Source organism: Bubalus kerabau, chromosome 8, assembly GCF_029407905.1.
Source record: "Bubalus kerabau isolate K-KA32 ecotype Philippines breed swamp buffalo chromosome 8, PCC_UOA_SB_1v2, whole genome shotgun sequence".
Classification (NCBI taxonomy): Eukaryota; Metazoa; Chordata; class Mammalia; order Artiodactyla; family Bovidae; genus Bubalus; species Bubalus kerabau.
Window position 1 is genome coordinate 33,477,120 of NC_073631.1, and position 22,200 is coordinate 33,499,319.

The 22,200-nt window shown below is 40.0% G+C and overlaps 1 protein-coding gene across 11 annotated transcripts in view; it reads left to right on the top strand.

Moving 5' to 3' along the window:
• The window catches only part of DNAH11 (dynein axonemal heavy chain 11), a 367,742-nt gene that overhangs the window by 269,385 nt on the left and 76,157 nt on the right, over nt 1–22,200 (top strand). For all 11 annotated transcript variants that reach the window (XR_008717731.1, XR_008717733.1, XM_055589961.1 and 8 more), the window contains 2 exons: nt 11,348–11,583; nt 13,154–13,276. Coding sequence is in view for 9 of the 11 variants with exons in the window: in XM_055589961.1 (XP_055445936.1) it covers nt 11,348–11,583; nt 13,154–13,276 (359 nt within the window). In the remaining 2 variants the exon portion in view is untranslated. The remainder of the gene's footprint in view (nt 1–11,347; nt 11,584–13,153; nt 13,277–22,200) is intronic.

Consider the following 22,200-nt stretch of genomic DNA (forward strand, 5'->3'; position numbering starts at 1 on the left):
TTGGGTTATGTACTAGTTTCCATCCCCTTTCCTTTCCTTGAGGACAATTCAAGACAAATTCTCCCCTTTCTGTCATCATCAATTTTTCTGTCTGGATTCATTACTACATCATTCCTGGTAGCACTCAAACACGTAGTTATTTCTCCCATTAAAAACAAATATATCTGGAAATATACATTTCTCTCAACTCTCCCTGCCCCTCAAGCTACTCTTTCATTTCTCTGCCCTCATTTACAGTCATCGCTTCAGAAGAGGAATGGATATTCACTGTCTCCACATCCTCCCTCCGTATTTCTAAGTCACTCCAGACAGACTTTCATCCCCACCATGCCACCAAAATGCCTATTATCAGATTTTGCCTTCACATTGCTAAGTTGAGTGGTTCGTTTTTCATTCTCATTGTACTTGACTGAATTTGATGCAGTGGATCACTCCATCCTCCTATCAATACTTGATTTTCTTGAATCACCCTCACTTCACCTTCCACATAACCCCACTGGTCAGTTTTTCTCAGACTTCTTGATTTTTTTTCCTACCCTACCCTGCCCCAGTGGCTCAGACAGTAAAGAATCCACCTGCAATGCGGGAGACCTGGGTTCGACCCCTGGGTTGGAAAGATCCCCTGGAGGAGGGTATTCTTGCCTGGCGAATCCCCATGGACAGAGGAGCCTGGCGGGCTGCAGTCCATGGGGTCACAAAGAGTCAGACACGACTGAGTGACAAAGCACACACACCCACCCCAATCTCTTAATGTTGAAATGACCTACACTTCAGTCTTTGAGCTGCTTCTTAACAAGGTTCATGGCTTTAAATGTCCCCTGGGCCCCACTAACTCCCAAATGGATACCTGCAGCCAGACAGTGGCATCTTCCCTTGTGTCTGAAAGATGTCTCAGATGCAGAACATCCAAACTGAATTCCTGATCTTCCCCGTAAAACTTCTACTCAAGTGTTCCCGATTTGTTTAATGGTAGGTCTATCCTTGTGTTAGCTCAGCCTAAAAGACTTTGAGTCACTTTGATGTCAGTCTTTTTCTGACACCCACATCCAATCTATCTAGGAGATTCTGTGGGCTGTACCTTTAAAATATATTCAGAATCCGACCACTTGTTGCCACTTTCACTGCTTGCATCCTGAGCCCAGCCATCAGCTTCCTCTTGAATTACTGTGAAAACTTTCTAACTGGTTTCCTTGCTTCTATATTTGTTGCCTCTCTCCAAATCAGATCTTAACATATCAGCCAGTGTGATATGATGCAAGTCAGATTAACTAATTTTTTTTTCTAAAATCCCTCTGTTGACTTCCCACTGCACTTAAAGCAAAAGCTAGAAACCCTGCAGATGCTTATAAAACCCTCAGTGATTTGGCCCCATTACAGTAAGTCCCTGACATCCGAACCTTCAAGTTGCAAACGTTCAAAGATGTGAATGTACACTTGTTCCATCCACGTCAGGCATGCAGCTGTTGCTGACAGTCCTTGAGCTCTACCGTCTCCCACCTCCTCTCCATCCTGCAGTCAGTAACTCTTCTTTCCTGTTCACTTGATGCCAGCCCCTGTATGCCAATTGTTGCACTGTACTACTGTACTTTTTCAAGGTACTGTAAGATTAAAAACGTTTTCTTTTGAGTGTTTTTTTTAAATGTATCATCTGTGTGAAAAGTATTATAAACCTATTACAGTACAGCGCTACACAGCCACTTGTGTTAGTTGGGTAGACAGGCTAACTTTGTTGGACTTGGGAACCAATTGGACTAATGAATGTGCTCTCAAAATAGAACTCATTCATGTGTAGGGGACCTACTGTATCTCCCTGTAACTCACTTTCTGTGATTCCTTTCCTCGCTCATCTGCTCTGGTCACGCTGGGCCATCTTCCGTGAATCTACCACGTATGCTCCAGCCTCAGGCCCTTTGCACCAGCTTTTTCCTCTGTCTTGAAGTGTTTTCACTTAGGACATAGTTTTCGCACTCACTTCCATTAACTAGCTCTTTGTTCAAACAGGAAGAAGATAAGGTGTTCTGCTAGTCCCATCTCTTGAAGAATTTTCCACAGTTTCTTGTGATCCACACAGCCAAAGGCTTTAGCATAGTCAATGAAGCAGAAGTAGATATTTTTCTGGAATTCCCTTCCTTTTTCTGTTATCCAGTGAATGCTGGCAATTTGATCTCTGGTTCCTCTGCCTTTTCTAAATCCAGCTTGTACATCTGGAAGTTCTTGGTTCATGTACTGTTGAAGCCTAGCTTGAAGGATTTTGAGCGTTATCTTGCTAGCTTGTGAAATGAGTGCAATTGTATAGTAGTTTGAATATGGCATGCCCTTCTTTAGGACTGGAATGAACACGGACCTTTTCCAATCCCGTGGCCACTGCTAAGTATTCCTAATTTGCTGGCATATTGAGGGCAGCACATTCACATCATCATCTCCTAGGATTTGAAAGAGCTCAACTGGAATTCCATCACCTCCACTAGCTTTGTTCGTAGTGATGCTTCCTAAGGCCCACTTGACTTTACACTTCAGGATGTCTGGCTCTAAGTGAGTGATCACACATTCATGGTAATCTGGGTCTTTAAGACCTATTTTGTACAGTTCTTCTGTGTATTCTTGCCACCTTTTCTTAATCTCTTCTGCTTCTGTTAGGTCCGTACTGTTTCTGTCCTTTAGCGTGCCCATACTTGCATGAAATATTCCCTTGGTATCTCCAATTTTCTTGAAAAGATCTCTAGTCTTTCCCATTCTATTGTTTTCCTCTGTTTCTTTGAATCGTTCGCTTAAGAAGGCCTTCTTGTTTCTCTTTGCTATTCTCTGAAACTCTGCATTCAGTTGGATATATCTTTCCTTTTCTCCTTTGCCTTTTGTGTCTCTTCTTTTCTCAGCTATATGTAAGACCTCCTCAAACAACCATTCCTTCTTGCATTTCTTTTTCTTGGGGATGGTTTTGGTCACTGCCTCCTATACAATGCTATGAACCTCTGTCTATAGTTCTTCAGGTACTCTGTCTATCAGATCTAATCCCTTGAATCTATTTGTCACTTCCACTATAATCATAAGGGATTTTATTTAGGTCATACCTGAATGGCCTATTGGTTTTCCCTACTTTCTTCAATTTAAGTCTGAATTTGGCAATTAAGGAGTTCATGATCTAAGCCACAGTCAACTCCCAGTCTTATTTTTGCTGACTGTATAGAGCTTCTCCATCTTTTGCTGCAAAGAATATAATCAATCTGATTTTTGTATTGACCATCTGGTGATGTCCATGTGTAGAGTTATCTCTTATGTTTTTGGAATAGGGTATTTGCTATGACCAGTATGTTCTCTTGGCAAAACTCGATTAGCCTTTTCCCTGCTTCATTTTGTACTCCAATGCCAAATTTGCCTATTACTCCAGGTAATGCTTGACTTTTTATTTTGCATTCCAATCCCCTGTGATGAAAACGACATATTTTTTGGGTATTAGTTTTAGAAGGTCTTGGAGGTCTTCATAGAACCATTGGACTTCAGCTTCTTCGGCATTAGTAGTTGGGAAATAGAAGTGGGTTACGTGATGTTGAATGGTTTATCTTGGAAACAAACTGAGATTATTTGTCCTTTTTGTTATTGCACCCAAATGCTGACGTGCCTTTGCTGTGACTTTTAAATAATATTTACTATATAAATATTTACTCGGTAAAGAATCCACCTGCAATGCAGGAGATCTGGGTTCAATCCCTGGGTTGGGAAGATCCTCTGGAGGAGGAAATGGCAACCCACTCCAGTATTCTTGCCTGGAGAATCCTGTAGACAGAGGAGCCTGATGGGCTACAATCCATGGGGTCGCAAAGAGTCGGACATGACTGAGCGACTAAGCACACACTGTTTGAGACTCTTGTTGTTTGTGAGGGCTCCTCCATTCCTTCTAAGGGATCCTTGCCCACAGAAGTAGATATAATTGTCATCTGAATTAAATTTGCCCATTCCCATCCATTTTAGTTCACTGATTGCTAAAATGTCAGTGTTCTCTTTTCCAGATTCCTACGCAGTATTGTTCTTTACAGCACTGGACACATTACTTACACCACCAGATACATCCACAACTGGGCATCATTTACACTTTGGCTCAGCCTCTTCATTCTTTTTGGAGTTATTTCTCCACTTTTTCCCAGTAGCATATTGGACACCTACCAACCTGGCACGCTGCTCTTCCAGTGTCATATCTTTTTGCTTTTTCATACTGTTCATGAGTGTCTCAAGGCAAGAATACCACAAATTCCTAGATGTGATTACAACCTTTATCCCTCAGCATGCCTCATTCTACTCTATTTTTTCCACTATAGCATTTATTACTTGCTCATACATTGCTTTGTTATGGTTAACATCTTTCCTCTCCCCCAGAAAAAATGTAAGATCCATGGAAGCAAGTATTTTGTTCACTACTCTATCCTAGAATGGTGCCTGGAACATTGTAGATGTTCCGTGTTTATTTTCATTGAGAGATAATTTATACACCTTATGATTCACCCATTTAAAGCATACGATTCAGCGGTGGTTAGTGCAGTTACACAGCTGTGCAGCTCTCATCACAGTCCATTCTAGAGCATTTTCACCATTCTCAATGTAAACCCCATACCCATTAGCTGTCACCCACAATCCCCCAGTCCTTACTGGGCATAGATAACCATTAATCTATTTCATGTATCTATAAATTTGCCTGTTCTGAACATTTCATATGAATGAACATATGTGATATTTCATGACTGACTTCTCTCACTTAGCTTGTTTTTAAGATTCATCAATGATATAACCTGTATCAGTATTTTATCCCTTTCTATGACTGAATAATATTCCTTATTATTGGCATATAAATGTGGATATATCACATTTCATTTATCCATTCATCCATTGATGGTCATTTGGGTTGTTTCTACTTTTTTTATTATTATGAATAATGTGGCTATAAACAGTTGAATTATTCATGTACAAGTTATTGTGTGTGGACACATTTTATTTCTCTTTCATATATACCTAAGAGTGGAATTTTCTGAGTTGTATGGTACCTCTGTATTTAATCTTTGACAAACTACCAGCCTATCAGTACATATTTTAGAATAAATGTATGCTTAAATGTGTATTTCAGATCAGTAGGGGAAGTAATAGATTATGCAATAAATGCTGATAGCACAACTCACCAACTGTTTGGGCTGAAATATAGTTAGGGCTCTCCTTTATGGTTTCATGGGAAGTAAAAAGAGTTCCAAATGATTTAAGTATTAGAATGTTAAATAACTTAAAATGTAGATGAACTGTACAGTTATAAATCAGAAATTGTAGATCAACATTACAGAATCAGTGAGGGGCCATATTATAACCCCCATGTAACAAGCTGAGAAAAGAAATGTGAACTTAATCCTAAGCATGGGCAGTCATTGAAGGATTTTAAGCAGGTCTATGACATGATCAGTATTATCCATTTGAAAAGCTCACACTGGCCACCAAAAAAGCAGTGACTTGGGGGGGAAAGAGACCCTTGTTACCAACTAAGAGTGATAGCCCAGAAGGGTGAACACCGTGATGACAGTGGGTGTGACAAGCAGGAGAGTGACTGCAGAGGAAGCAGGAAGCAGAGCTGATGAAACAGGGTAAGGGTTGACGGGGAGAAAGTCAATATATGCAGGTGCCATTCCCTCAGATTAAAATCATTTTAGGAGAAACGATGAGGAGTTTGGTTTTGAAGTGTCTCTAAAACATACAAGTGTCAATAACCAGTAGAGAACTGGACAAGAGCATTACTGGGTGAGAGTGAGATTTGGGAGTCACTGATGTATAGATAGTTCTTGAAACTACACGTGGTAAGATCACCTAGGGAAGATGTTTAGAGTGAAGTGAGCCGAGTCAGTGCTGACATGTAAGTAGGAAGTTGAGGAAGATGAAGAAGGTGCAGTCAGAGACTGGAGAAGCCCAAGGCAAGAGTGGTATCATAGGAGGTAAGAGTATAAAGATGGGGATGGTCAGCGATGCCAAAGCCATAGAGACAAGTGAGAGACTAGCTAGGAACTAAAAGTGTCATCAGACTTGGAAGGATGAAAGTCTTTTCTGACCCCAAGGGTGTAATGAGCCAGAAGCAGACTGCACTGAGTTATACAGGAAGTAGGCAGAAAAGATAGGCTATTCTTGTAGGAATTTGCTTTGAAGAGAAGGGGATAAACAGAAGTGCCTGGTTGAGACATGAAGCTAAGTGAAGGTTTTTTTTTTTCTTTCTTTTTTTTTTCTTCTTTTTTTCGTATGAGTAAGACTAGAACATGTTCCTAGTCTTCCAGAAAAGGAAAGGAAAAGGAATTACTGATTGTAAAACAGGGAAGAGGTCTGATCCATCAGGAACTGGGAAGTAGGGATAAGAATAGAGGAAAAGGGAATGACTTTCAGGTAGAAGAAGCAAGACTCCTTGAACTTAGTTGGAGGGAAAGGGAGAAAGGGGACATAGGCAGGCAGAAATGCTGAAAGAAAGTTGTAGTTGTAGCTGCTGGTCTCTCTTCTCTTCAGGAAGCAGGAAATTGCAGCGCTAATCAGCCAAAGATAAGAAAATTGAAATGAGGAGCATGTTGGCAAGGAGAGTGGCAAAAACATCAAAAAGTATCCATTGAAGGCAATCAGAGAATAGATGTTAAAGCCTTGCCAAGCAACTTTGAGAAGCCAAAGTAGAATTTGGAAAAGATAAATTTGCAGTCACAGTAATAAAGCTTTCATCAGCAATACTCACAGTCTGGGACCAAAAGGAGAGGACAAGAGTTACTTCAGCCAGGATATACAGGGTGACAGGCAGATAAGCCAGAAGGACAGCATGTTCACAACAGCATTATTCAGAAATAGCCAAAAGGTGGAAGAAATACAGATGTCCATCAACAGATGGATGGAAAAAGAAAATGTGGCATATACATACAGTGGAATATTATTCAGTCTTAAAAAGGAAAGAAATTCTGACACATTGCAACATGGATGAATCTCGTAGATGTTATGCCAAGGGAAATAAATCAGTCATAAAAAGACAAATATTGTGTGATTCCACTTATACGACATACCCAGAATAGTCAGTTTCATAGAAAAAGAAAGTATCGTGGTAGTTGCTAGGGGCTGGGGGGAGTGAATAATGGGAGTTATTGTTTAATGAATATGGGTTTCAGCTTGGGAAGGTGAAAAAATTTTGGAGATGGATTGTAATGGTGATTGCACAGCAGTGTGAATCACAATTGTGCAAATCACAATTGCACAATAGTGAATACTTACTATTACTGAAGGAATATTACTGTAACTATATACTTCAAAATGATTAGGATGACAAATTTTATAATACAGTTATTTTGCCACAATGAAAAATACATGGTGGATAAAGGACCTGATGTCTTAATACTGTTGATAAGAGCAAATATTGTATCCAGAGGTTTGAGAAGAGGTATAGATAATCATGGTTAAAGAATTGGGTATTAAAAGTTTAGGTTTCAATACTGAAATAATTTCAGATTATTACAAGGTCTGGAACAGCATCTCTCATCTGAAGAAGGCGATAGGCAGACTTCCCTGGTGGCCCAGTGGTTAAGACACCGAGTTTCCACTGCAGGGGGGCATAGGTTCAGTCCCTAGACAGGGAACCAAGATTCCACATGCTGTGTGACTTGGCCAAAAAAGAAAAATTTAATTAATTTAAAAAAGGAGATAGTATAGTACCCTGCCAAAACATATCAGCATTTTTGAGTGTGGAGGATGTGCAAGGGAGGCGAGGGATGAGGTGTCGTGTGATTGTCACAGCTGGTTCTGGCATCTTCCTCTCCCCCTGCCTCTTCCCCCAGAATGCTGGAGTGGAAAGGAAATGCAGAGTTTTCGCGTGAAGGATATCAAGGCTGGAGAGTGGATTCGACATGTCTGCCAGCACTGAGGTAGTCACAGATTGGCAGCCAAACTTGGAAAGTGGGAAGGACCAATAACTAAGGCTTTCAGATGAGGAGGATACATAAAGGAGTGTATGGCTGGACTCCATGAGCCTCAAATATGTTGCTTTTTACTTAAGGATAGAAGAGCTGTGGGGTCTTGGAATGACGTGCAGGGGAGTAAGAAGAGTGACCACTGTTACCCCTATATGCTTTTTCAGTAATAGGAATACTAAGAAAATGGAAAATCTACTTGAGAAAGCCCTCAAGGAAAATGATACCCTAGGGCAGTGATTCTTGGACTCCAGCTTCATATTTAAATCATGTGGGAGTGAACTTTTAAAACATACTGATGCCAGTTGAAGTTGAATCATTAGAGATGGGGTGGTATTGGCAGCTTTCAAAGCTCTCGTGTGATTCTAATATACAGCCTGGGGTTGAGAGGCTATGTCCTAGGAAAGAGCTGAGTTTGGGTTGAGACAAGCAGGTAGAGGGAGAAAGCAAGAGAGTTTGACCCAAATAAGACTAGGAGATCACAAGAGCTGTGGGAAGAGTTGTCAGGAAGTGCTGCAATGGGGCCATGAGTTTAGAGGATGGCAAGGGGTTGTAAGTGAAAAGGACAGGGACAGTGGGCATATGTGACCTTGAGGGTACAAATAAAATTGTTACCCAAAATTGTTTCCATCCAAAGCCATCATCTGCTGGGCAGACAAATGAAGGCATGGCCAAGTTCAAGGAGGCATTTGCACTCCACTCATTACTCTGACCTCACAGTTTATAGACAGACAAATACATGGAATTACTATACATGGAGTCCACCAAGTCTCAGTGTCCTAAGCAAAAAAGAGGGAGGGAGAGACCTACTTTGCAGAACTCCTGTAAGAGTTAAGTGAGGCAAGGAACAGAGCAGATGTATATGAGTAAATTTTGTAAACACTTAAAACCTTACAAATATCACTTGTTCTGTTAACTGGGAGTCTTACCTCATCAGGAAGTTCCCTTTTATCCTTTGAAATATGCCCTGGGATCAGTTCCCAGAGGATTCTGATTTGTATTTGGTGTTAGGGTTAGTCTAGTTTGGCTCAGGGTGTGTGCTTCCTTCCAGCCTGCTTCTCTCTAGTAAAAGCTTCTTAAGAAGGGAGCCTCTTTCCTCCTCCTCTTTTTTTAAGCTCCATCTTGACTGACAGCATGTTGCAGTATTTAATGAAGCAATTAGATACTGACTTGCTAGGCTGACTTTGGACTCCCTCTTTGCTCTTGGTTTCTGAACTAATATTCTTTTCTGCATACTCCTTCAAGGAATTCTGCAAAGAAGAGTGGATTAAAAAGATATATATGAATTGAGGTTTATTTTCCCCAGTGTAAACTTAGGTTAAAACTTACTGTGAAAGTGATAACCATATTGTAACTATTAGATTTTTTTTTGATGAAAAAAATTTCTGTGTAGTCATACAAATACCTGTCTATTTGAACATAATACTGTAAAGCAAATATCCTAAACTTTGTTTCTAAAATTTTAAGTCTCGAAGTATTTTATAGTATTTATGATATTCTTTAGTGTGAGTTACCTGCTTTGTTTTGCCTACTATTGGATTGGCCAAAAATTTCCTTCAGGTTTTTTGGTAACATCTTAGAAAAACTCAAATGAACTTTATGGCCAACCCAGTAGGTTAAAGTGGCCATTAAAAAAGGGAGACTCGCTTTCATCCCCTGCACTGTGCTATGTACGCAGTAGGTACTCAAACAATGCAAACTATTGAATTCAGATACAAGATCTGTATGTGTACCTTCTGTTACTCCTTAATGCTTCAAAAATTAACATTATCTTAAGCCTCCAGTTGTTTCAAATTGTTTATATTAATTAGAAGGCAAGAAATAAAAGCCACTGAGCTCTTGCTAACAGGAGAATGCTTGTGTCTTTAAGGAACCTGTGTGTGGAATCAGATATCAAGGTTTGTTGTTCCTGGTACTAGGAGAGAGATTTTGATATATTTATAAGATAACATTGTCAAGAACAATAGGCATTTTATGCGAACCTTTCCTGTACTAACCTCACATTGCATCCCAGCTTCACTGTGGGAATTCTTCCAGCATTCTGTTTGCTGAAGCTCTGTGGGCAACCAAGAAGTCAGACACCTCTACCGCTGTTCCAGCCTCCCCTGGCTGCTTCAGCCAGGTCGGGCTCTTACTGCTCTGTCTTGTGGAGCCGTGTTTCCCTGTTGGCCCCCGGACCCAGCCAGGGGACTAGCTCTTTACTCATCTCGCTGACCGTGGAGTCTCCAGATATATGTAGGAGGTGCTTAGTAAATGTTGGGTGATTGATGACCAAGCAAACAAATTCCTTCATAAATTCTGTTCTACAATCTTGCTTGTTTTTTTCAAATTGAGTCCATTTTGTAAAGAACTGATCCTTTAAAACAGATTTTTCCTCCTTTCTCTCTCTTTTAAAGGAGACAACTTCCCACTTCCTTTTTTGTTCTTTTTTTATTGAAGCATAGTTGATTTACAATATTGTGTTAGTTTAAGGTATACAGCAAAGTGATTCAGTTATGTATTTGTATTTTATCAGATGATTTTCTGTAGGTTATTATAAGATATTGAATATTATATCCTAGATTATACAGGAAATCCCTGTTGCTTATCTCTTTTGCCCTGAACCCCTAATTTATCCCTCCCACCAGCAACTCCCTACTTTTCAATGCTCCACCTTGTGGCTCAGATGGTAAAGAATCTACCTGCAGTGCAAGAGGCCCAGGTTTGATCCCTGGATCAGGAAGATCCCCTGGAGAAGGAAATGGCTGCCCACTCCAGTATTCTTGCCTGGAGAATTCCATGGACAGAGCAGGGCTACAGTCCATGGGGTCAAAAAGAATCAAACACGACTGAGCAGCTAACACTTTTACTTTTCTCACTGTCACAGTGGAGACAATTCCGTCTCAGAGGAGAGGCTGAGTCAAGGTTGCTGGGCAACCACAGGCTGATGGAGTGCCAGTGGACTGAATACATTCCGTGAAGCCATCCCAGACAGAGAAGTCATCTCTCTGTAGTGCTGATCTATAGAAAAAGACGAAATGCCTGAGCAAAAGAGTGCATTTTAGTATTGCTGATGTGGGGTGATTACTCCGTTGGGCGAATACATTTCTGTTGTCCTGCAATACTTCCTGGAGTCTAAATTTCACTCACCTTGTTTGGGTTGCTGTAGGCGTGTGTAGAGGGTGAAGTCCCTTTCACTTGAAGCCAGATCGCTGCAGTAGCAAACCAGATGTTGAATGCTGCAGTTGACAGAATTCTGAGAGATAAACCCTAGACTTACTGGGTTGAGTTGTATTTTGTATTATTTGGCTTTTGAGAGTTATAGGAGAACTCGTATGTGTTATCTTGGCTTTGGTCTATTGTTTTCTTGCCTGTCGTGCTCTGCTACTCTGGTAGTTGATTGCCTGTCTCTGATTCTCAAGGTCTCCATCCCAATAACTGAAGGCCTGGACGTGATTGCCATGTTGACGGACGATGCCACCACCGCCACCTGGAATAACGAGGGACTGCCCAGTGACAGAATGTCCACAGAGAACGCCGCCATCCTGACGCACTGTGAGCGCTGGCCCCTGCTGATCGACCCCCAGCAGCAAGGGATTAAGTGGATCAAGAACAAGTATGGGACTGACCTGAAAGTCACACACTTGGGCCAGAAAGGGTATGTGAAATCGGAAGGGTCAGTTCTCTGTTGAGCTGCTGGAAGTGGGTTTCTTTTTTACCAAGTCCTGGCATTTCTTAGACCTCTCTGCCACTTTGGAATGTGATAATTTGGTACAACTTGTTTGTCTGCCTACTCACATAAAGGATCTCTGTGGAAAAGGTGTTCACCTTGGATGGCATGCATCACTTACCTGAAGAAGTTTGTTGGAAGGTTAGAACACGCAGTGCATGTGAAAGGAAAATTTTCCTATGGCCAAGAATGGAAATATGATGCATTATGATCCTTCTTTAGGACTTTGGCATTTGGTAACCCAAGAATTGTCAACTGCCCCGTGGGCTTAATGAGGTTTCCAGTTACATTGCTAAATATGTACTTTGCCTACAATGGCGCTTTAACACAGCTCAGTTCCCAAGGTTGAGTGCCTGAAGATAATTTTTTTAGTCAAGCTTTGCATCTCACTTTTGAGAACTGAATCTGCTCTGAGATTTTCTGTCACTCGGTTGGCATGACAGTGTTTTCTGATAAGTACAGAGCTGTCTTATATGTAGTTGGTCTTCAGTTAATGCCAAATAAGTAATTTTAGACTTACTTATACTTCATTTTACCACTCCATCATTTTTTGACATGTAAAGTGAAATAAGGAATGTCTGCAGTTGTGCAGATAAATGGTCTCCTTGCTGATCTGAATACTTGGAGGAAATTATTCTTGAAGGCAAAAGACTATTTTTGGAGAGTGGCAGTGAAATTGAATGGTAGTTCTCTACATGATTGAATCTAAACATTTAAAAAAATGAAAATTTGATAAAACCACAAAGCATTTAATTTGATTTTTTTTTCAAAAGAGGACCTGTTGAAATAATTTAAATTTATAATGTTTGGGTGCATGCTAAGTCACTTCAGTCATGTCCGACTCTTTGTGACCCCATGGGCTATAGCCCACCAGTCTCCTCCATCCATGGGATTCTCCAGGCACGAATACTGGAGTGATTTGTGTTTGGGTAGGTTCTATTTATTTTTACCGTGATTACCGTCAAAAGTAATTTACACATGGGCTTATTAGTTCACACTACTGAATTTCATTTTGGAACATATAATTGAAATTGATCTCAATCTAATCTTTAATTTCCATGTATTTTAGTTGAAGAAAATACTACTTTATAAAACAGTTTTCTCTAAATCCCATTTAAAATATTTACATTAAACTAAATATATGCTATGCTAAGTCACTTCAGTCGTGTCCGACTCTGTGCGACCCCATAGACAGCATCCCACCAGGCACCCCCGTCCCTGGGATTCTCCAGGCAAGAACACTGGAGTGGGTTGCCATTTCCTTCTCCAATGCATGAAAGTGAAAAGTGAAAGTGAAGTCACTCAGTCGTGTCCGACTCTTAGCGACCCCATGGACTGCAGCCTAACAGGCTCCTCCATCCATGGGAGTTTCCAAGCAAGAGTACTGGAGTGGGGTGCCATTGCCTTCTCCGAAACTAAATATAATTGAGCATAAATAATTTTGAATACTTTCCCTGTGCTTATTTACATTTTTTCTTGATTCTGACTGAATTTTAAGGTTTTTGAATGACATTGAAACTGCTTTGGCCTTTGGAGACGTCATCTTAATTGAAAACCTTGAGGAAACAATAGATCCAGTCCTTGGTCCATTGCTTGGTAGGAACACAATTAAAAAGGGAAAGTAAGTATTATTGAATAATAATTTTATTATTAAAAATAATCTTAAAGATAATTTTTGACGTGTGTTTTGCACTACACATGAGTTTGATCATCAGCTTCTATTTCATGGCCTTCTAATGAAATGTAATATATTGAAATATTCTTTTGTGATAATTGTATTTATGTATTTATGGCTGCGCTGAGTCTTTGTTGCTGTGTGGGCTTTTCTCCAGTTGCAGTGAGCAGGGGCAGCTCTCTAGTTGGGGTGCGTGGGCTTCTCGTTGAAGTACCTTCTCTTTTTGTGGAGCGTGGACTCTCAGGTGTGTGGGCTCAGTAGCTGCAGGTCCTGGGCTCCAATCATAGACTCAATAGTTGTGGCACACAGGCTTACTTGCTACGTGGCATGTCTGATCCTCCTAGACCAGGGATTGAACCCATGGCTTCTGCATTGGCAGGTGAATTCTTTACCACTGAACCACCAAGGAAGTCCTGCTGAAATATTTTTGGTGATATTTCTGAGTTTCCGTTCCAAGGCTCCTACATTCCAAGACCAAAGCAAACTTGACGTGATCCAGATGTTCAGGCTATTTTTTTGGTAGATTGAGATTCATGTTACCCAATTCCTGATTTATAGACCCCAATAATGCATTGTCACAAATATGAGAGTATTTGCTCCTTTATTACTTCATACTAGTGTTTTTCTACCCTCAGTACTTTGGAAAACATTTTTAATATATTTACCTCAAATGCATATCACTTGTATCCTTATTTTTTTAATATTTTTACGTTTTATTAATTTAGTGTTAGTTTCTAATGTACAGCAAAGTGAGTTAGCTTTTATGTATACATATATCCCCTCTTTTTTTGGATTTTCCTCCAATTTAGGTCACCACAGAGCACTGAGTAGAGTTCCCTGAGGTATACAGTAGGCTATTATCTATTTTATACATAGTATCAATAGTGTATATATGTCAATACCAATCTCTCAGTTTATTTCACCCCACCCCCATGGTATCCATGTTTGTTCTCTACGTCTGTTTCTCTATTTCTGTTTTGCAAATAAAATCATCTATACCATTTTTCTAGATTCCACATATATGCATTAATATACAATATTTGTTTTTATCTTTCTGACTTACTTCATTCTTTACACCAGTCTCTAGGTCCATCCACAGCTCTGCATCTTTATCCATTCCTCTGTTGATGGACATTTAGATTGCTTCCATGTCCTGGCATTGTGGATAATGCTGCAGTGAACATTGAATTGTATGTGTCTTTGCAATTATACTTTTCTCAGGGTATATGCCCAATAATGGGATTGCTGAGTGATATGATAATTCTGTTTTTAGTTTTTTAAGGAACCTCCATACTACCATCTATAGTGACTGTATCAATTTACATTCCTACCAATAGTACCAGAGGGTTGCCTTTCCTCCACATCCTCTCTAGCATTATTATTTGTATATTTTTCTTTTTTTTTTTTTTGATGGCCATTCTGACCTGTGTGAGGAGATACCTTATTGTAGTTTTGATTTGCATTTGTCTAATGATTGGTGATGTTGAGTATCTTTTCATGTATTTGTTGGCCATCTATATGTTTTCCTGAGAGAGATGTCTATTTAAGTATTCTGTCCATTTGTTGATTGGGTTGTTTGTTTTTTATATTGAGCTACATGAGCTTTTTGTTTATTTTGGAGATTAATCATTTGTCAGTTGTTTCATTTGCAAATATTTTCTCCCATTCTAAGGGTTATCTTTTGGTCTTGTTTATAGTTTCCTTTGCTGTGCAGAAACTTTTAAGTTTAATTAGGTCCCATTTGTTTATTTTTGTTTTTACTTGAATTACTCCAGAAGATGGGTCAAAAAAGATACTGCTGCAATTTGTGCCAGAGAGTTTCCTTTCCTCTAAGAGTTTTAAACTGTCTGGCCTTACATTCAGGTCTGTAATCCATTTTGAGTTTATTTAATATTTTTAAAAACCTATTTTAAGTCCACTTTTTTTTTTTTTTGAAACTCAGCCTCACCCCAAGTCATAGCATGTACAAAATCATGTGTTTACTGTGCTAGTTCTCTTTTTTCGTATATGTTAAAAAAAAAAAAAAATAAATATATATATATATAAACCATTAGGACAAAAAAGAATTCACTAGTGGATCCCTAAGAACATCCCATACCAGCAGCAGTGGTAGACTCGGCACACTCTTGCTGAGACCTGCATGATGTTCCGAGTGCTGCTGCTGCCCCAAACGCCATCTCTCCATCACATTCTTCCAGGGACAGGGAACCATTACCCAGCAGGCATGTCACTCTGTAATTGTGTAAAAGGTCAGATCCAGTAGTTCTGTCTCTAACTGAACCTGGGTGGGCTCACTGGAGATTGTGGCGTGTCCAAAGCTCTCTGTGCCTCTTCCCTCAAGAAACCAACATTACCATGGCTTATTCCACTGAATTTCCTTCTCTTTTTTGTTGTTTTTCTTCACAGAGGTGTAATTTCAGAATTTTCCCAACACTTTTCTTCTTTGGCACCCACTCTCTGCCTCAAAGGTGTATTTTCTCTCTTTTCATCACTGGATTATTCCTGTCAATTTAAAATGAAAATAGGTCTGCTTAAGGGTGACTAACTTCTATTTTGTAAAAAGTCTCTAACTGATTAGTATTTATTATACAATTCACCAATTAAATCCATTTACAGTGAGTGACAACTTATAATTGTTTAATAAACCAAATTTTACCCAGAAATGCATTTAGAAGAGTCTAATAAGACATTTGACAAACTGCAGCTCTGACATAAATAAAATTGTGGCCATATCTGATGTGTTAAAAATACAGTGCAAAATCTTGGATGTCACTAAAGTGTAATCCTTGTTATTAAGGTTCTGACTCTATTATGAAGACACAGAATTTTTGTCAGTGAAATACATATTCTCTTAGCTTTAACTTGAACCTTTGGTGACACAATTTAGGTGAAAAAAATTCTGTCTTTCTCTCTTTATATATATATATATGTTTTAATGTTTATTTATGTATTTGGCTGTACCCAGTCTAGTTACGGCACGTGGAAACTCTGACCTTGTTGTAGCAGGTGAGATGTGGGATCTTTTAGTTTCAGCACTCAGGATCTTTAGTTGTAGAATGCGAACTCTTAGCTGTATCATGTGGGACCTAGTTCCCTGACCAGGGATGGAACTCAGGCCTCCTGCATTGGAAGCATGAGTCTTACCCACTGACCCACCAGGAAAGTTCCTATATATGTGTGTATATATTAATAATCTAAAACATCCAAAAACTGATAAATTTGAGTCCTGATTTTTTCTCAGTATGAATATAGTTAAGTAAAAGAATCCCAGAGTATTTTTTTATTTGTATTTCAGAAACAAGTTGTTTTATATACAGCATCAAATTCTTTATCACAAAATATCACACCAGGACAGTTTATTCCAAATTAATAATCTTTCCTGAATATGTGCTCTCTAAGAAAAGTTATGACCAACCTAGACTGCATATTAAAAAGCAGAGACATGACTTTGCCAAAAAGGGTCTGTCTAGTTAAGGCTATGGTTTTTCCAGTAGTCATGTATGGATGTGAGAGTTGGGGCTATAAAGAAACCTGAGTGCCAAAGAATTGATGCTTTTGAACTGTAGTGTTGGAAAAGACTCTTGAGAGTCCCTTGGACTGAAAGGAGATCCAACCAGTCCATCCTAAAGGAGATCAGTCCTGAGGGTTCATTGGAAGCTGATGCTGAAGCTGAAACCAATACTTTGGCCACCTGATGTGAAGAGTTGACTCATTTGAAAAGACCCTGATGCTGGGAAAGATTGAAGGAGGGAGGAGAAGGGGACGACAGAGGATGAGGTGGTTGGATGGCATCACCGACTCAATGGACATGAGTTTGAGTAAACTTCCGGAGTTGGTGATGGACAGGGAGGCCTGGTGTGCTGCAGTCCATGAGGTCGCCAAGAGTCGGAAAAGACTGAGTGACTGATCTGAACTGATTAGGCTTTATAGAATTGATCATGTCATTGTAGCTGTTTTTAAAAGTTGAAGAAAATTTTAAATGATCTGTAAGAATATAATAAATGGAGTTTATTGCATGCAGTTGTTACTGTAACACTTCTAACTCCTAAACTCTTTCATAAGAGTGGCAACAACTGCTCTTATGAAGGTAATTTTGTGGACCTCCAGTTTTCTTTAGATGTTTTTAGAGTTTTGTTATTCAGAGAATCTGAGTCCTTGCAAATTGTGTCAGTCCTGAATAAGGCTTCTCTGAGAACTGCCAGAGGCAGGCCCTGTACTGGTGGCCAGTGATTGAGAACACAAGGTACAGACCCTGTCCTTAAGGAAGCTGCATTTCCTGAGGGGGAAGTCAGACCTATACACAGCACAAGTCATACATGCCATGGGTATGATGACGGAAGTATACACGATAGAGGATCATCTGCTCCGTGGTGGAGACTTGGAAAGACTTTGTGTTACATTTACATTTAGTGTGAATCTTAAATGGTCAGTGGGCATTTGTTAGACAAATGGGAGAAGAGAATTCTGGAATGAGAAGACTAATGCTGCTGCTAAGTCGCTTCAGTCCTGTCCGACTCTGTGCGACCCCATAGACAGCAGCCTACCGGGCTCCTCCGCCCATGGGATTCTCCAGGCAAGAATACTGGAGTGGGTTGTCATTTCCTTCTCCAATGCATGAAAGTGAAAAGTGAAAGTGAAGTCGCTCAGTCATGTCTGACTCTTCGCGACCCCATGGACTGCAGCCTGCCAGGCTCCTCTGCCCATGGGATTTTCCAGGCAAGAGTACTGGAGTGGGGTGCCATTGCCTTCTCCGAGAAGACTAATACCAAGTACTAAAACATACTAATCGGCCCAACAGCTTCGGGGAACTGTGATTAAGATTCAAATATGTGAAGAGCCCCATTTTGGGGGAAAAGGTGTATGGACTGAGAAAGGTGGGACTGGATTGTCAGGCCCCAGAAGGTGGGTATCCTTAGGTACCCACAGATGACCCACAGGTTGGCCTTTTTCCTGGTTACAATGCTTTTCCCCCAAGCACATTGAAGGGACGCATTCCTGTCCATAATGCTAGTTGACAACAACCATGGTTTTTAACCAAGGGACCGTGTCTTCGTGGAGTAACACATCTGGAGTTTCAATAGGTTCACTTGAGAATCATGAGCAGAAGTCAGTGGGAAAGCTAGTGCAGACTCTTAGCATGCTAAGAATAATGCAATCAGATTTATGTTTTTTGAAAGGGCACATTGGCAGTATGGAGTATTGGTTAAAGGCACATGGACCGAGAACCAGGGTCCATCCAATTAGCAAACAATTGCAATAGTCCAGTTGAGACCTAGTATGAGCCTAAACTAAGCCAGCGACAGTAGAGGTGGAAGTTCAGATCAGATCAGTCACTCAGTCGTGTCTGACTCTGCAACCCCATGGACTGCAGCACACCAGGCCTCCCTGTCCATCACCAACTCCCGAAGTTTACCCAAACTCATGTCCATTGAGTTGGTTATGCCATCCAACCATCTCATCCTCTGTCATCCCCTTCTCCTCCCATCTTCAATCTTTCCCAGCATCAGGGTCTTTTCAAATGAGTCAACTCTTCACATCAGGTGGCCAAAGTATTGGAGTTTCAGCTTCAACATCAGTCCTTCCAATGAACCCTCAGGACTGATTTCCTTTAGGATGGACTGATTGGATCTCCTTTCAGTCCAAGGGACTCTCAAGAGTCTTCTCCAACAGCTCAAAAGCATCATTTCTTTGGCACTCAGCTTTTTTTATAGCCCAACTCTGACATCTATACATAACTACTGGAAAACCATAGCCTTGACTAGATGGACCTTTGTTGGCAAAGTAATGTCTCTGCTTTTTAATATGCTGTCGAGGTTGGTCATAAATGTCCTTCCAAGGAGTAAGTGTCTTTTAATTTCATGGATGCAGTCAACATCTGCACTGATTTTGGAGCCCACAAAATAAAGTCTGCCTCTGTTTCAACTGTTCCCCATCTATTTGCCATGCAGTGATGGGACCAGATGCCATGATCTTAGTTTTCTGCATGTTGAGTTTTAAGCCAACTTTTTCACTCTCCTCTTTCACTTTCATGAAGAGGCTCTTTAGTTTTTCTTCACTTTCTGCCATAAGGGTGGTGGCATATGCATATCTGGGGTTATTGTATTTCTCCCAGCCATTTTTATTCCAGCTTGATCTTCATCAAGCCCAGTGTTTTCTCATGATGTACTCTGCATATAAGTTAAATAAGCAGGATAACAATTTACAGCTTTGACATACTCCTTTTCCTATTTGGAACCAGTCTGTTGTTCCATGTCCAGTTCTAACTGTTGCTTCCTGACCTGTATACAGGTTTCTCAAGAGGCAGGTCAGGTGGTCTGGTATTCCCATCTCTTTCAGAATTTTCCACAGTGTATTGTGATCCACACAGTCAAAGGCTTTGGCATAGTCAGTAAAGCAGAAATAGATGTTTTTCTGGAACTCTCTTGCTTTTTCAGTAATCCAATGGATGTTGGCAATTTGATCTCTGGTTCCTCTGCCTTTTCTAAAACCAGCTAGAACATCTGGAAGTTCATGGTTCACGTATTGTTGAGCCTGGCTTGGAGAATTTTGAGCATTACTTTACTAGCGTGTGACATGAGTGCAATTGTGCGGTAGTTTGAGCATTCTTTGGCATTGCCTTTCTTTGGGATTGGAATGACAACTGACCTTTTCCAGTCCTGTGGCCACTGCTGAGTTTTCCTAATTTGCTGGCATATTGAATACAGGACTTTCACAGCCTCATCTTTTAGGATTTGAAATAGCTCAACTGGAATTCCGTCACCTCCACTAGCTTTGTTCATAGTGATGCTTCTTAAGGCCCATTTCACTTCGTATTCCAGGATGTCTGGGTCTAGGTGAGTGATCACACCATTGTGATTATCTGGGTCATGAAGATCTTTTTTGTACAGTTCTTCTGTGTATTCTTGCCACCTCTTCTTAATATCTTCTGCTTCTGTTAGGTCCATACCATTTCTGCCCTTTATTGTGCCCATCTTTGCATGAAATGTTCCCTTGGTATCTCTGATTTTCTTGAAGGGGTCTCTAGTCTTTCCTATTCTATTGATAATCCCAACCTCCTTATTTATCCCTCCCACCCTTAAAGAAATGTTGCTTCTCTAAACATATATCTTTCCATTTTTTCCATACGATTTGGCAAGGGAAAGAAAGTACATTCAGTGCTCAACCCACTGTCTTGGCTGCTGTGTGTGCATTTTCAAGAGAGACTTTTAGGGCTATGAGGTGGGGCTGGCTTGTCCCCCAATGTGCTGTTGTTAGAAACTAGCATCACGGTACAAGTAGTAAGATGGAACTTGGGCCACATCTTAGTCTGCTGCACTCTAGTTTGTTGTTCGGGTTAAGTTGGTTAGCTTGTTTTTCTGTTTCTATTTTCTTACCTAATGAGGAAACTAAAAGAAAAGCATAGCACATACAGATTTTCAGTATATATGATTTCCCTTGAATCTTTAATGAGTGATAGGTATAGTATGTGGGTGATTGGGAGCATGGACCAGATGCTCAGCCAGACCTCCAGAAGTCAGACCTTGTTTTTCAAACATGGAAAGTGTGGATGAACCACGAGTGGAACCACAAAGCATATCAGCAAAAAGGAGGAGTGGGGAGGGGAGGAGTCAGTCATATCTTTTGATGTTTTAAGTTGTGTCCTAAAAGCAGTAGAGGGTTTTGGTTATTTAAATTTTATTATTTAATAATGATGCATATAAAATACTTAGTATATAAAAGTTATGAATCATAATAATAATAATTTAGATGGGTATCTATCATTCAAATTATGACATAAGATGGCCAGTATTCTTCAATCCACCTTCACAAATCCTTTCCCATCCTGCCTCCTGTCCAAAGATGGTCAGTATTTTAAATTTCATCATCATTTTATTGCTTTATTTAAAATAGTTCTATCATATATATATATATGTAGATAGATAGATATAGATATAGATATAGATATATCTTCCAAAACAATACATTATCCTTGATTTGGGAGTTTATAAAAATCCATCATAGCATACATACAGAGTTTAGAGGGACTTGAATTTTTTTACTCAGTATTATACTTCTGTGCCTTAGCTAAGCATATACTCTTACTTTTACCTCTAATTTTTTTTCATTTAACTCTAATCTCATTTTTGTTGCTATAATATTCAATGGTGTGACTCTTTCTCACTTTATTGAATATTTTTACTGAAGGACACTTAGGTGATTTTCCAGTTTTTTTGCTGTTACAAGACATGCTGCTATTAATATTAGTGTACTGAATATTCAGATACACATGTAAAGGTTCACACAGCAAGGGGTTCTTTAGAGTTTATATTCTGGGGTAGAAGAGTTGGGTTGTAGAGAGTGCACATAATATGCTTTAAATTGTTTTCCAAAGTCGTACACATTTACATACTCACTGATGAGATTTAAGGGTTGCGAAGCCTTCCAGAGGACTGACTTAGAAACTTTCATTCTGCTGATTTTTTTAGTAACACAAAAGGTTTGTATATTTAATACTACTAGCCTCTTCCTTTGAGCAACTATTCCAACCAACAACCCTTTTTTGGAATGGTAAAAATGTTGTTCAGTCACAAAGTCATGTCTGACTCTTTGCAACCCCATGGATTGCAGCATGCCAGGCTCCCCTGTCCATCACTGTTTCCCAGAATTTGCTCAAATTCGTGTCCATTGAGTTGGTGATAACTATTTAAACGTGTCATCCTCTGTCGTGCCTCTCTCCTTCTGCCTTCAGTCCTTCCCAGCATCAGGACCTTTTTCAGTGAGTCAGCTTTTCACATCAGGTGGCCAAAGTATTAAAGCTTGAGTTTCAGCATCAGTCCTTCCAATGAATATTCAGGGTTAATTTCCTTTAGTATTGACTGGTTTGATTTCCT